This window comes from Salvelinus alpinus, chromosome 16 (genome assembly GCF_045679555.1).
Source record: "Salvelinus alpinus chromosome 16, SLU_Salpinus.1, whole genome shotgun sequence".
NCBI lineage: Eukaryota > Metazoa > Chordata > Actinopteri > Salmoniformes > Salmonidae > Salvelinus > Salvelinus alpinus.
Window position 1 is genome coordinate 44,703,521 of NC_092101.1, and position 13,553 is coordinate 44,717,073.

At 39.0% G+C, this 13,553-nt stretch overlaps 1 protein-coding gene across 1 annotated transcript; it reads left to right on the forward strand.

The window, feature by feature from the left end:
* The first annotated feature begins 583 nt into the window (after nucleotides 1–583).
* On the forward strand, nucleotides 584–8,247 carry ptgs2b (prostaglandin-endoperoxide synthase 2b). The gene is made up of 10 exons (XM_071346353.1): nucleotides 584–879; nucleotides 1,233–1,349; nucleotides 1,459–1,602; nucleotides 1,795–1,938; nucleotides 2,441–2,622; nucleotides 2,782–2,865; nucleotides 2,974–3,220; nucleotides 3,771–4,057; nucleotides 4,289–4,436; nucleotides 7,052–8,247. Exons 1-10 carry the CDS (start codon nucleotides 816–818, stop codon nucleotides 7,462–7,464), a joined length of 1,830 nt encoding a protein of 609 aa, XP_071202454.1. The 5' UTR covers nucleotides 584–815; the 3' UTR covers nucleotides 7,465–8,247.
* Nucleotides 8,248–13,553: the final 5,306 nt, after the last annotated feature.

The window sequence follows — 13,553 nt, forward strand, 5'->3', positions numbered from 1 at the left end:
CTTAACATAGGCCAGGCCTTGTTGTTCCCTCATATCCCAGCTATAATGCCTTGCATTATGCTTGGGATGAAAACATTTCAATTGGCTCAACCTTTGGCTCAATTTACCCCAAGGCCATTGGCTCAACTTTCCTTAAGGCTAACATTTTGACTATATTAGCCCACACAGCTACAAGGATGAACTTTCATGCTAGGTTTAGGACCTCATATATAGAGACCCCAACGGATGTATAGAACAATCTTAAAATGATCTATTTGGTTTAGAAACAAGCATCACGAAACCTCTACCACAATAAATTATTTTGACTTTTTTGGACCTAACTTGCTTACAACTTTTTCTATGTGGTTTCTTCCTTAATCTATGAAATGATAACCTTTTCCTACATATTTGGTCAAATTATTAATTTTGGGTATGGTTTCCTAGAATCAAGGTTAGCTTAATTTACCGTCTTGGCTCAGTTTACCCCTTTGTCTCAATTTACCCCACTCTTCCCCATCATTAAGTCTATGAATAATTGTGAGTAATTGCTGATTATTTCCTATAGCTTAATAAATATTTGTTTGACTGAGATGGTTTATTATTACCAAAATTGGTATTAAATCCTCATTACAAATATTTCCACTGGTCAATTCTAAATCGTAATCTATCAATAAAGACCAGAGGTTGAGCCCATAGCTCGGTATGTCAAACTCACGCCCACATCAAGTATTATAAAACGTGTTCTCAAAGCACACACGTTCATTCACAACCTCAGAAGTTGGATACCTCAAACGGAAGAGAAAAACAGAGTTGCGCTGTCGATAAAAGACATTGGAATGAACAGAATCATATCCGCGCTTCTATTTCTGCCTCTGGGCATAATATTTGTCTGCGAAGGAGGTAAGAACATGATGAGATATAAGTTATTAAACTTTGATGTAGTTTAAATGTGTTCGTTTGAACATACCATCTGTGCAACGTGTTAACAAAATGTGTATGAACAGTTTATTGACCTTTCTAACCATTTTTCAATCAGCTATCGAAGCATTATGAGTTTCTTTTTATGCTATATCAAAAAACATATTTTGGATTTGATAGCCTAGGCTATATTTGGATATATAGGCATATCTATGTGAATGATTTGATACAGTATGTAGGTCTATATGTACATAGAAATGATCAGATAATGACATGTTTTTGTGATCATAATTTATTACACTCAGTCTAACCTAACCAAAAATGTGTCTATGCAGGCAACCCTTGCTGTTCGCAGCCATGCCTGAACCGCGGCGTGTGTACTGCCATGGGCTCAGAAGACTATGAGTGCGACTGCACACGCACCGGATTCTACGGCCACAACTGCACACAACGTAACGTACATTCAATATATATCGATAGCTGTATAAAAATCAACATAAAAACAACTCAATCTTTTCTCTCTGGACACTTAATTAATATGCTTTTATTTGGATTTGACAGCTGAATTTCTCACGTGGATTAAAGTGTCTCTGAAGCCTAGCCCAAACACAGTGCATTACCTCCTCACCAACTACAAGGGGTTCTGGAACATCATCAATAGCATTTCATTCCTCAGGGATGCTATCATGAGATATGTTCTGACATGTGAGTTGAGTTCAATAATGTCATAGTCTTCATTAGCTTTTCTCTCTTGCCATTTGACAATGTCAAAACTATTGATGTGAAGTTTTGCATTGTCAAAACTATTTGATAATTAGGGTTACAATAACATATAAAGTCATCCCTGTTTATTTTGAGTTCATGTTAATCAATTTTGTTCTCGCCCTCTCTCTCAAGCCCGCTCTCATCTGATCGACAGTCCACCGACCTTCAATGCGGACTATAATTATAAAAGCTGGGAAGCCTACTCCAACCTGTCCTATTACACACGAACCCTCCCTCCTCTGCCCAAGGATTGCCCAACCCCAATGGGAGTCGTAGGTAATCTCTCTCTCTCTCTAAACCTGTTCTCTCAGATTTAAAAAAAACAACCTGGCTAACCTCCATTACGTCATGCACATGCCTGACAGTCCTTGTAGCTTAGAGTTGGCTGTTTCGCTGAGGTTTTCTATGAGGCAAAATCACAGCACAAATTCATACTCACTGAGCCACACCGTCATTCTTCTGGCATTCCCATGCAGTGATCGTAGCACACTAATTGTAATGAGAAAGGACGTTTCACTGATTTCAACACAGAGATTTTGCAATGGCGGATATCGGGCAACACCTTTTGATACTGTTACCTCACAGAGGTTTGCTTTTGGGTTGGTGGACATAGGATCAGGTTAGGTTGTGTCCATGCAAAATGTTCATTTGAAAGATATATAAAGAAAAACAATCACACTATAACTTAGCCATTGATTAGTAATTCATTCCAGGTATAAGCTCAAATTGAAAGTGAGCGTCTCTAAATTGACAGAAATATTGTATTTCCCCCATGCAGGTAAGATAGAGCTACCTGATGCTAAGATGCTGGCTGAGAAGCTCCTGATCAGGAGGAAATTTATCCCCGACCCCCAGGGTTCCAGCCTGATGTTTGCTTTTTTCGCCCAACACTTCACCCATCAGTTCTTCAAATCTGACCAGAAGATGGGGCCGGCATTTACTAAAGCCAAGGGCCATGGGGTGGGTAGAGTATATACATGTATGCATAAATACACAGCACAGCACACAACAGACATGCACTGAACAATACAACATGGTTTCACCCAGAGAGATGGAGTTAACTGAAAGAAGACGTATGTATATAGGCCTATGTGACTGATTTCGATGCTTGTTTTCCAGGTGGACCTTGGTCACATCTACGGGGAAAACCTTGAGAGGCAACACAAACTGCGGCTCTTCAAGGATGGCAAGCTGAAGTTTCAGGTACTGAATAGATCTTGTCAACCATCAACCACCTTGAACATCACTGAATTTATACTGTTTGTCACAGCTCCAGCTGACGGTCTCTTCTCTCACCTTTGCTCTCTCTAGGTGCTGGATGGAGAGGTGTACCCACCTACAGTGAAAGAGGTTGGGGCTGATATGCACTATCCTCCCCATGTCCCTGAGTCTCACCGCTTCGCTGTGGGCCATGAGGCGTTCGGCCTGGTGCCTGGTCTCATGATGTACGCTACTATCTGGCTGAGGGAACACAACCGCGTCTGTGATGTCCTGAAGGAGGTCCACCCGGACTGGGATGATGATAGGCTCTTCCAGACATCACGCCTCATTCTCATTGGTGAGTAGTCTCAGCAAACAGCATGTGGAAAAAAGAGGTGTAGGACTTGCTGCTCATTATTATATGATGTGGTTATACTCATGTGGTCAGATCTTACATAGTATCTGGATTAACATTGTGTATTGTAACTTGTGCCCATCAAATACTGTAGGTTAGCTGAATTTGCAAACAGCTGTTCTTTGTTTCTAAAATAGAGACATCTAGATCCAATATTTGATTGTATTGCGAGCTAATGAACCAAAGTATAACCCACTTCCTCTGGATGGGTCTGACCACAGGGAGTGGTATTCTCCTTCACGTGAACTTCTCTATAGTTAAGTGTTAATGGCTGCTACCTCGGTCGGTCACTTGAGTCGGCAGTTCAGTGGTACCATACAAATAGGGGTAGGTGAGAATTGATAACACTGAGACATTATTTTAAAATTGACTTTATGGAGGTTTTTAATAACTTCTAACTGCTCTATCTTGTAAAAGGGTAGGTGAAGAAATAAATAATATAACGAAACAAAAGACTCTAACTAATTGTCCCTCCCCTTGCTCCTTCTTATAGGTGAGACCATCAAGATTGTGATCGAGGACTATGTGCAGCACCTGAGCGGCTACCACTTCAAGCTGAAGTTCGACCCGGAGCTTCTCTTCAAAGAGCGTTTCCAGTATCAGAACCGCATCGCATCAGAGTTCAACACCCTGTACCACTGGCACCCACTGATGCCTGATGCCTTCCACATCCAGGAGCAGGTTTACTCCTACCCCCAGTTTGTCTTCAACACCTCCGTGGTCACCACACACGGCATCTCCAACCTGGTGGAATCCTTCACCAAGCAGATCGCTGGACGGGTAAGAGACTCTCTGTGTGGGATTTAAGTTGTGGGCTCTGAGTGTTGTGGCCCCTTGAGGTGGCTGAAGTATGGGTGGATGATGTTGCATGTTATTGTGTTTTAAGCAAACTTAATCCAACTATTTTACCTCAGTGTTTACCCTGAGGAAATGTCAGTAATTCAAAATAAAGAGAAACTCGTTGTTGTTTGAGGCTGGTCGACTTACTTCCTCCCCCTCGTCCGTCCTCAGGTTGCTGGAGGTCGTAACGTCCCCCCTGCAGTGATGATGGTGGCTCTGAAGTCCATAGAGAACAGCAGACAGATGCGCTACCAGTCCCTCAACGCCTATAGGAAACGTTTCTCCATGAAGCCATACACCTCCTTCGAAGACCTCACAGGTGAGAGAACCACCATTAGCATCACAGCTATAACATAAACACTGATCACCCTGTAAGCATTGAGATTGAGTTAGATTATTATGTAGTGATGAATTAGTGTAATTCCCATTTAACAGTAGAAGGTGTAACATCCTACTATCCTGTTTGGACAGGAAATAATTAAAACCAGTTAAGACTGGTACTAAATAACTCTAATTACTAAAGGTGTCTCTAGTTATTACTGATACTATATCATAGTTCACATTTGCATTTTAACTGTGACATTTTTTTTTAAACTTTTTGAAATAGTAATAAAACTGGCCTGGGCAGATACAGTAGATCCTGTGGATGTAAGTTTTATATTGGAGTAAACGTACAGTGGGGCAAACAGATGTGCACTTTCGTTCCAGAAAGCAGTTAGTGATGGCAGAGTGTCAGGTCTAAACAGAGGAGTGTTTGGGGAGTTGACATGCTCTGCACTGCCTCAATAAGAATGTGAGAATTAACGAGAAGGGTTTCTGTGTGTGTGAGAGATACAGTGTAAAAAAGCGAGATGTTTGGAGGACTTTTAGATTGAATCTGTTTCCATGTATATTGTATTGCATCCAGACTGTCAAACGTACTCTCTAAATACTTGTGAAACAGCTCTCAAACTGAGTAGAGTAACGTAACATTTCCTTTAGAAGCTTGGTTGAGTAGAGTAATGTAACATTTCCCTCAGAAGCCAGGTTGAGTAGAGTAACATAACATTTCCTTTAGAAGCCTGGTTGAGTGGAGTAACTAACCTAACATTTCCTTTAGAAGCCTGGTTGAGTAGAGTAACTAACCTAACATTTCCTTTAGAAGCCTGGTTGAGTAGATTAACGTAACATTTCCTTTAGAAGCCAGGTTGAGTAGAGTAACTAACCTAACATTTCCTTTAGAAGCCAGGTTGAGTAGAGTAACATAACATTTCCTTTAGAAGCCTGGTTGAGTAGAGTAACTAACCTAACATTTCCTTTAGAAGCCTGGTTGAGTAGAGTAACGTAACATTTCCTTTAGAAGCCAGGTTGAGTAGAGTAACTAACGTAACATTTCCTTTAGAAGCCTGGTTGAGTAGAGTAACGTAACATTTCCTTTAGAAGCCAGGTTGAGTAGAGTAACTAACGTAACATTTCCTTTAGAAGCCAGGTTGAGTAGAGTAACTAATGTAACATTTTCTTTAGAAGCCTGGTTGAGTAGAGTAACTAACCTAACATTTCCTTTAGAAGCCTGGTTGAGTAGAGTAACGTAACATTTCCTTTAGAAGCCAGGTTGAGTAGAGTAACTAACGTAACATTTCCTTTAGAAGCCAGGTTGAGTAGAGTAACTAACGTAACATTTCCTTTAGAAGCTAGGTTGAGTAGAGTAACTAACGTAACATTTCCTTTAGAAGCCTGGTTGAGTTGAGTCACTAACGTACCATTTCCTTTAGAAGCCTGGTTGAGTAGAGTAACGTAACATTTCCTTTAGAAGCCAGGTTGAGTAGAGTAACTAACGTAACATTTCCTTTATAAGCCTGGTTGAGTAGAGTAACGTAACATTTCCTTTAGAAGCCAGGTTGAGTAGAGTAACTAATGTAACATTTCCTTTAGAAGCCTGGTTGAGTAGAGTAACTAACGTAACATTTCCTTTAGAAGCCTGGTTGAGTAGAGTAACTAACCTAACATTTCCTTTAGAAGCCAGGTTGAGTAGAGTAACTAATGTAACATTTCCTTTAGAAGCCTGGTTGAGTAGAGTAACTAACGTAACATTTCCTTTAGAAGCCAGGTTGAGTAGAGTAACTAACGTAACATTTCCTTTAGAAGCCAGGTTGAGTAGAGTAACTAATGTAACATTTCCTTTAGAAGCCTGGTTGAGTAGAGTAATTAACGTAACATTTCCTTTAGAAGCCAGGTTGAGTAGAGTAACATAACATTTCCTTTAGAAGCCAGGTTGAGTAGAGTAACTAACCTAACATTTCCTTTAGAAGCCTGGTTGAGTAGAGTAACGTAACATTTCCTTTAGAAGCCAGGTTGAGTAGAGTAACTAACGTAACATTTCCTTTAGAAGCCAGGTTGAGTAGAGTAACATAACATTTCCTTTAGAAGCCTGGTTGAGTAGAGTAACTAACGTAACATTTCCTTTAGAAGCCAGGTTGAGTAGAGTAACGTAACATTTCCTTTAGAAGCCTGGTTGAGTAGAGTAACTAACGTAACATTTCCTTTAGAAGCCTGGTTGAGTTGAGTCACGTAACATTTCCTTTAGAAGCCAGGTTGAGTAGAGTAACTAACGTAACATTTCCTTTAGAAGCCAGGTTGAGTAGAGTCACGTAACATTTCCTTTAGAAGCCAGGTTGAGTAGAGTAACTAACGTAACATTTCCTTTAGAAGCCAGGTTGAGTAGAGTCACGTAACATTTCCTTTAGAAGCCAGGTTGAGTAGAGTAACTAACGTAACATTTCCTTTAGAAGCCTGGTTGAGTAGAGTCACGTAACATTTCCTTTAGAAGCCAGGTTGAGTAGAGTCACGTAACATTTCCTTTAGAAGCCAGGTTGAGTAGAGTAACTAACTTAACATTTCCTTTAGAAGCCTGGTTGAGTAACTAACGGAACACTTTTCTCTCTGTGTGTTTCCCAGGAGAAAAGGAGATGGCTGCAGAGCTGGAGGAGATGTATGGGCATGTGGATGCTGTGGAGCTCTACCCAGGTCTGCTGGTGGAAAAGCCCAGAACCAATGCTATCTTTGGGGAGACCATGGTGGAGATGGGTGCCCCCTATTCTCTGAAAGGCCTGATGGGAAACCCCATTTGCTCACCAGAGTACTGGAAGCCCAGCACCTTTGGCGGGAGCGTCGGCTTTGACATCATCAACACCGCGTCCTTACAGAGGCTGGTGTGCAGCAACGTCAAGGGCCCGTGCCCTGTGGCGTCCTTTCATGTGCCCGACGTAGAAGACAATAGATCCAATACCATCAATTCCAGTACAGCACAGTCGGGGAGCAACGATGTCAACCCCACAGTACTTCTGAAAGAAAGGACCACTGAGCTCTGATAAGACATCAGCTGAAATAGTTTCTGGAATTAAACTTTTAAATGTATTTTAAATGTAACTTTTTATTTATTTATTTTAATATTTATTTATAATTTATTGCATCCTGGAATTTTTATTGAGAAATGTTGTTGAGAAATGTTTTCTTCTGCCTCTGATTGTTTTGACATTACTTTTGTAAATTCAAAGAAAACCAATCCTTTTAGTTGTATTTATTCTAAGAGCTAATTTAAAGATGGAATCCGCAGCAGAGGGAAACAGTGCCATTGGCTGCCACATTGTCAGGGTTTTTGGTGCAGAGCAGCATGGTACATAAGGGGCTGTTCTATCACGTGTGCAGTGATGTCCGTGGGGGGGGGGGAAGGGTTTGTTGTTTGCATTAATGTTTTTGTAATATCGTGAATGGACGTGGCTGTTTCACCATTAAGGATTCCAGCTTTAATAAATGATGTTCTGTTATTGACCTCAGAAAATAGCACTGGCAATATTGTTTATGTATGTAAGTTGACTTTGTTTTAAAACTGATACTTGAATTTAACACATTTAGTTTACAACCTGATACGTTACATTCTGCCTTAACTGCATGTTACAATGTTACATTCCACCTAACTGTTTTCTCCTCGGTGCACGGGAAAATATAGCAGGTAAAATACTGTACCTAAAGCTAATAGATACAAGTCATTGTACTATGATACTGTAACCCTTAAAGTATTTTCTTAGTGTTTTGTTGAAATACTTGAGCTGACTCGTACTGTTTTAATAAAACACCATCTAATGAAATACAAACATGAATCCCATCATCTTTCCACATTTACATAATGACCTTGCAGCCCTATTCAGATTCAGTCCTCTTGCTGCATTACTGTGATATTCTCTGCTGACTCAAGTATTGCTCTTTAATCCACCTGTCGTGTCAGATTTTGAAAATATGCTTTACAGCGAAAGCAATCCAAGCGTTTGTGTGAGTTTATCAATCACTAGACAAAACATTAAGAACACCTAGCAGCAATGTAGATTGGTCACGAAAGCCAGAAAAGCAATAAAATTAATCGCTTACCTTTCATGATCTTCGGATGTTTGCACTCACGAGACTCCCAGTTACACAATAAATGTTCCTTTTGTTCGATAAAGATTATTATTAAATCAAAAAAACTCCGATTGTTTGGCGCATTATGTTCAGTATTCCACAGCCTTAGGCAGGTCATCAAGGCTTGACGAAAATTCCAAATATTATCCGTAAAGTTCGTAGAAACATGTCAAACGTTTTTAATAATCAATCCTCAGGTTGTTTTTAACATCAATAATCGATAATATTTCAACCGGACTGTAAACTATTCAATACTGGAGAGAAATCCGTAGGCGAGCAAGTAAACTCCCATTGCCATAATAGGACGTAGGACGTGGCGGACGTAAAGGTAATGGCGGACTGAACGAAGTTATGTAGAGCACCTCAAGATAAAACGTAATATTCAATATCGGCAAGTTAGACTCAAATATTAGCACTACATAATCTGGTGGGTGATAACCTTCAATCTGGTGTCGTGGCTGAATCAGATTTAGCTAGGTAATATAGATAGATAAGATGTTATTTCATCATATGCTTGTGAGATACTTGTCATTAGAATGGTGCCCTTTGGACTATAGGGTTGGCAGTGCATTTTCCCCTTCTGAGATAGGGCTTAGTCACTTGGGGCCCAGAGAGGGGAGAGGTCAGGCTTGTCTTCATATGTCAATGTATCTGTTAAACAATGTGGTGCTATGTAGAATATGAGAAGAGGAGGAGGACAGAATGGAACATTGTTTTCTTATGGGAATGTGTATGTAACTATTCCTAAACCATGTGAAGGGATGGCGTTATTAATGGGGAACCAGTTAGTTATCTCATACAATGTCTGTACGCCAGTCACACCCTACTTTTCTCATGGGGGGAAGGAGTAAGGCAGTGTTTGGAATCATTGTATGTCCCCTCTGAGGTTGCCCTTATCTTGCTCTGGTATATGACCTAAGAGGCTCACTGTCTTCAGTGAGTTTGTCCAGGTTTGGGAGTATCTAGAATTGACAATTGATGTATGCCATTGGATGAGGTGATGTTGTGGTACCAAGCATGAGATTGAAACCTTGTATTAGGAGACCAAACTGAACGATGATTTATAGCTGATGCTGTCTAGCTATGGGATACTCCTCTTTCGGGTAAAGGATTCTTTGTCAGTTGAGAGGGGTGTATCTTGGCTATAAATGAAACTAAGAATTGTTTCGTAAGGATTCTCAGAGAATTCATTTATAGACACTGAATTGATCTGAGAGTCAAAAAAGGGCTTTGGTGAAGCTCATATATTATTAAAGATGGATTTTATAATATAACTCTGACTTGTGTGTGGTTGGCTCTCTTTATTGAGTAATACAGGAAATTACCACGACACTGGATAATAACACAAAACAAATCTTAAGACTAGAGACATTTATCGACAAATATTACGAAAACAAGCAATACCCAAACATGACGGAGAGCAAGACAGGGGAACCGATTTCAAAACGCAAACGTGACTCTTCTACAGACACAGACGATTTAATATTTTCACCACCGGGAATAGTAAAGGTCGAAACCGATCTGTTAAAATCAATAAATGACAAACTGGGTATACTTGAATTAGTTAGTAAGGATATAAAAGAGTTGAAGGCAAGCCTCGAGATGAGTGATGAAAAAGCTGCGACATTGGAGAAGGAAACACCCAAGCTAAAAGGGACAGTCAATAAGATTGAAACCGAAATGAATGAAATTAAAAAGGAGAACACCGTTCTGAGGGAAGCCTTACTGGACATACAAACTAGATCAATGAGAGAGAATCTGATACTTACAGGTATCCAGGAGAAAGAAGGGGAAGTTCCTGAATCTGTAGTTAGAGAGTTCCTCCTTACAGCGCTTCAGATCCCACGTGAAGTTATCGACAAAATCCAACTTGAACGTGTACACCGCTTCGGACAGAGAGGCCAAAGGTATGAACGCCCAATCGTTGCCAAATTTGCTTCATTTAAATACCTCTATGGACCGGAAAGGAAATCACACTACAAACTATCACCCTCAGGCACTTAAGGAAATCATGAATGTCATGGATATATTGGAATTAGTGGATATATGGAGACTTAAATACCCTGACCTAGTGAGATATACATGGCGGAGGCTTAATCAAGCTAGTCGTCTTGACTACTTTCTTATACCATTCTCTCTGGCACCAAAAGTTTAAAAAGTGTTGATAGGGGACAGAATGCGGTCGGATCATCACATAATTGGCATATATATTACTCTTACAGAATTTCCACGTGGGCGAGGATATTGGAAATTTAATCAAAGTCTACTAGATGATAAATTGTTTAGAACTAGGACAGAATAATTTATAACTGACTTTTTCAGACATAACATAGGTACAGCAGATCCCCTTATTGTATGGGACACTTTTAGATGTGCCTTTAGAGGCAATGCAATTCAGTACTCATCTATAAAACAAAAGCAATTTAGATCAAAAGTCCATATTAACAAAGGAAATTGAAGGATTAACAGTACAGTTAGATAGCAATAAAAACGATACTATAGAGGTACAGAATAAGTTAGAGGAAAAACAAAAAGAAATGGAGGAATTTATTCAAGAAAGATCCAATGTAATATATTATAAAAATAAAGCGAACTGGATGGAATATGGGGGAAAATGCACCAAATTCTTTTTCAATCTTCAATATAGAAATACTACCAATTTTTTTAAATTAAAACTTGTTACAAATGATGGAGTCACGCATGATTCACCAAATTATATTTTGAAAGAGGAAGTAAAGTACTTTAAGAATATGTTTTCATTTCAGGCTCCTCCATCTCCACTAACAAAGTAATTGTATGGATTTTTTCCTAATAATAATGTAAAATTAACATCTGTATAGAAAGACTCATGTGAAGGCCAAATTACAGAGGAGGAACTGCTTGATGCAATTGGGGCCTTTAAGGATGGGGAAACTCCAGGGCTGGATGGCATACCAGTGGAAGTATACACAACTATTTTTGATATACTCAAAGGACCATTATTAGCTTGTTTTAACCACTCCTATATAAATGGTAGATTATCAGACACGCAACAAGAAGGTCTGATATCATTATTACTGAAACAGGACCCAAGTGGTATATATAAAGATCCAGTCCATTTAAAAAATTGGAGATCTCTTACACTTCAGTGTTGTGATGCAAAAATCCTAGCAAAATGCTTGGCACATAGAATTAAAAAAGTATTGTTAGATATTATTCATCCTAATCAGACAGGTTTTTTACATGGACGATACATTGGAGATAATATAAGACAAGTACTGGAAACAATAGAACACTATGAAATATCGGGGACACCAGGCCTGGTTTTCATAGCCATTTTATAGTACGACTGGAGTTTATATATAAATGCCTAGAACATTTCAATTTTGGGGAATCTCTTATAAAATGGGTTAAGGTTATGTATAGTAACCCTAGGTGTAAAATAGTCAATAATGGCTACATCTCAGAAAGTTTTAAACTATCTAGAGGAGTAAAACAAGGTTGTCCACTATCGGCATATCTATTTATTATTGCCATCGAAATGTTAACTGCTAAGATTAGATCAAACAATAATATTAAGGGATTAGAAATCCATGGCTTAAAAACTAAGGTGTCATTGTACGCTGATGATTCATGTTTTCTTTTAAAACCACAATTAGAGTCTCTCCACAGCCTCTTAGAGGATCTGGATACTTTTGCTATCCCCTCTGGATTAAAACCAAATTATGATAAATGTACCATATTACGTACTGGATCTTTAAAAAATGCACATTTTACATTACCATGTAGTTTACCAATTAAATGGTCTGACGGAGATGTGGACATACTCGGTATACAAATCCCAAAAGAAAGAAATTATCTCACTCCAATAAATTTTTATAGAAAGTTAGCAAAAATAGATAAGATCTTGCTACCATGGAAAGGAAAATACCTGTCTATTTGTGGAAAAATCACCCTGATTAACTCATTAGTTATATCACAGTTTACCTATTTGCTTATGGTTTTGCCTACACCTAGTGACCTGCTTTTTAAATTATATGAACAAAAAATATTCAATTTTATTTGGAACGGCAAGCCAGATAAAATTAAAAGGGCCTATTTATATAACCAATATGAATTCGGTGGGCAGAAATTATTAAATATTAAAGCATTAGACCTCTCACTAAAGGCATCAGTCATACAAAAGTTATACTTAAATCCAAACTGGTTCTCTAGTCAATTGGTACAATTGTCTCATCCTGTCACGATCGTCGTAACTGTGAATAGAGGACCAAGGCGCAGCGTGTTAGAACGACATCTTCCTTTTATTAAGAAGACGAACAAACGAACAAAAAACAGACGACCGTGAAGCTATTCAAACAAATAGTGCTGACACTAAACACTACACATAGACAATTCCCCACAATAGCCTAATGCCTATGGCTGCCTTAAATATGGCTCCCAATCAGAGACAATGAATGACAGCTGTCTCTGATTGAGAACCATTCAGGCAACCATAGACTTACCTAGACACCTACACTCAACACAAACCCATACACTCTACCCAAAACCCCCTATACCATACAACCACCCAAGACGAGACAAATACACAAACATCCCCCCTGTCACACCCTGACCTAACCAAAATATTACAGAAAATAAAGATAACTAAGGCCAGGCCGTGACACATCCTATATTCCGGAAGGGCCTTTTGACCTTTATTCAGATTACACCTGCTCACTTTCGGTTGTTTGAAAAGGAAATAATCTCCAAAATATCTTTATTTTTTAAACAAGCCTTAGAAAGTTGGTTGCAATTTCAGTTTAATCCACCTGAAAGGACGGAACAAATAGTACAACAAATATTGTGGTTAAATTCAAATATACTAATTGATAAAAAAAATGTATTTATCGAATAATTTTTTTAAAAGGTATAATTTTAGTGAATGATATCATCAATAGGACTGGTGGAGTTATGTCACACATGCAGCTAACACAGACATATGGAAATGTCTGCTCTACCCAAAATTACAACCAATTAATTGCAG

Excerpts from the sequence above, each read along its gene's own strand:
- ptgs2b (XM_071346353.1), top strand. The coding sequence starts at position 816 with ATGAACAGAATCATATCCGCGCTTCTATTTCTGCCTCTGGGCATAATA. Across the intron at positions 1,939-2,440 it reads AACCCCAATGGGAGTCGTAG|GTAAGATAGAGCTACCTGAT; the intron begins GTAATCTCTCTC and ends TCCCCCATGCAG. Across the intron at positions 3,221-3,770 it reads ATCACGCCTCATTCTCATTG|GTGAGACCATCAAGATTGTG; the intron begins GTGAGTAGTCTC and ends TCCTTCTTATAG.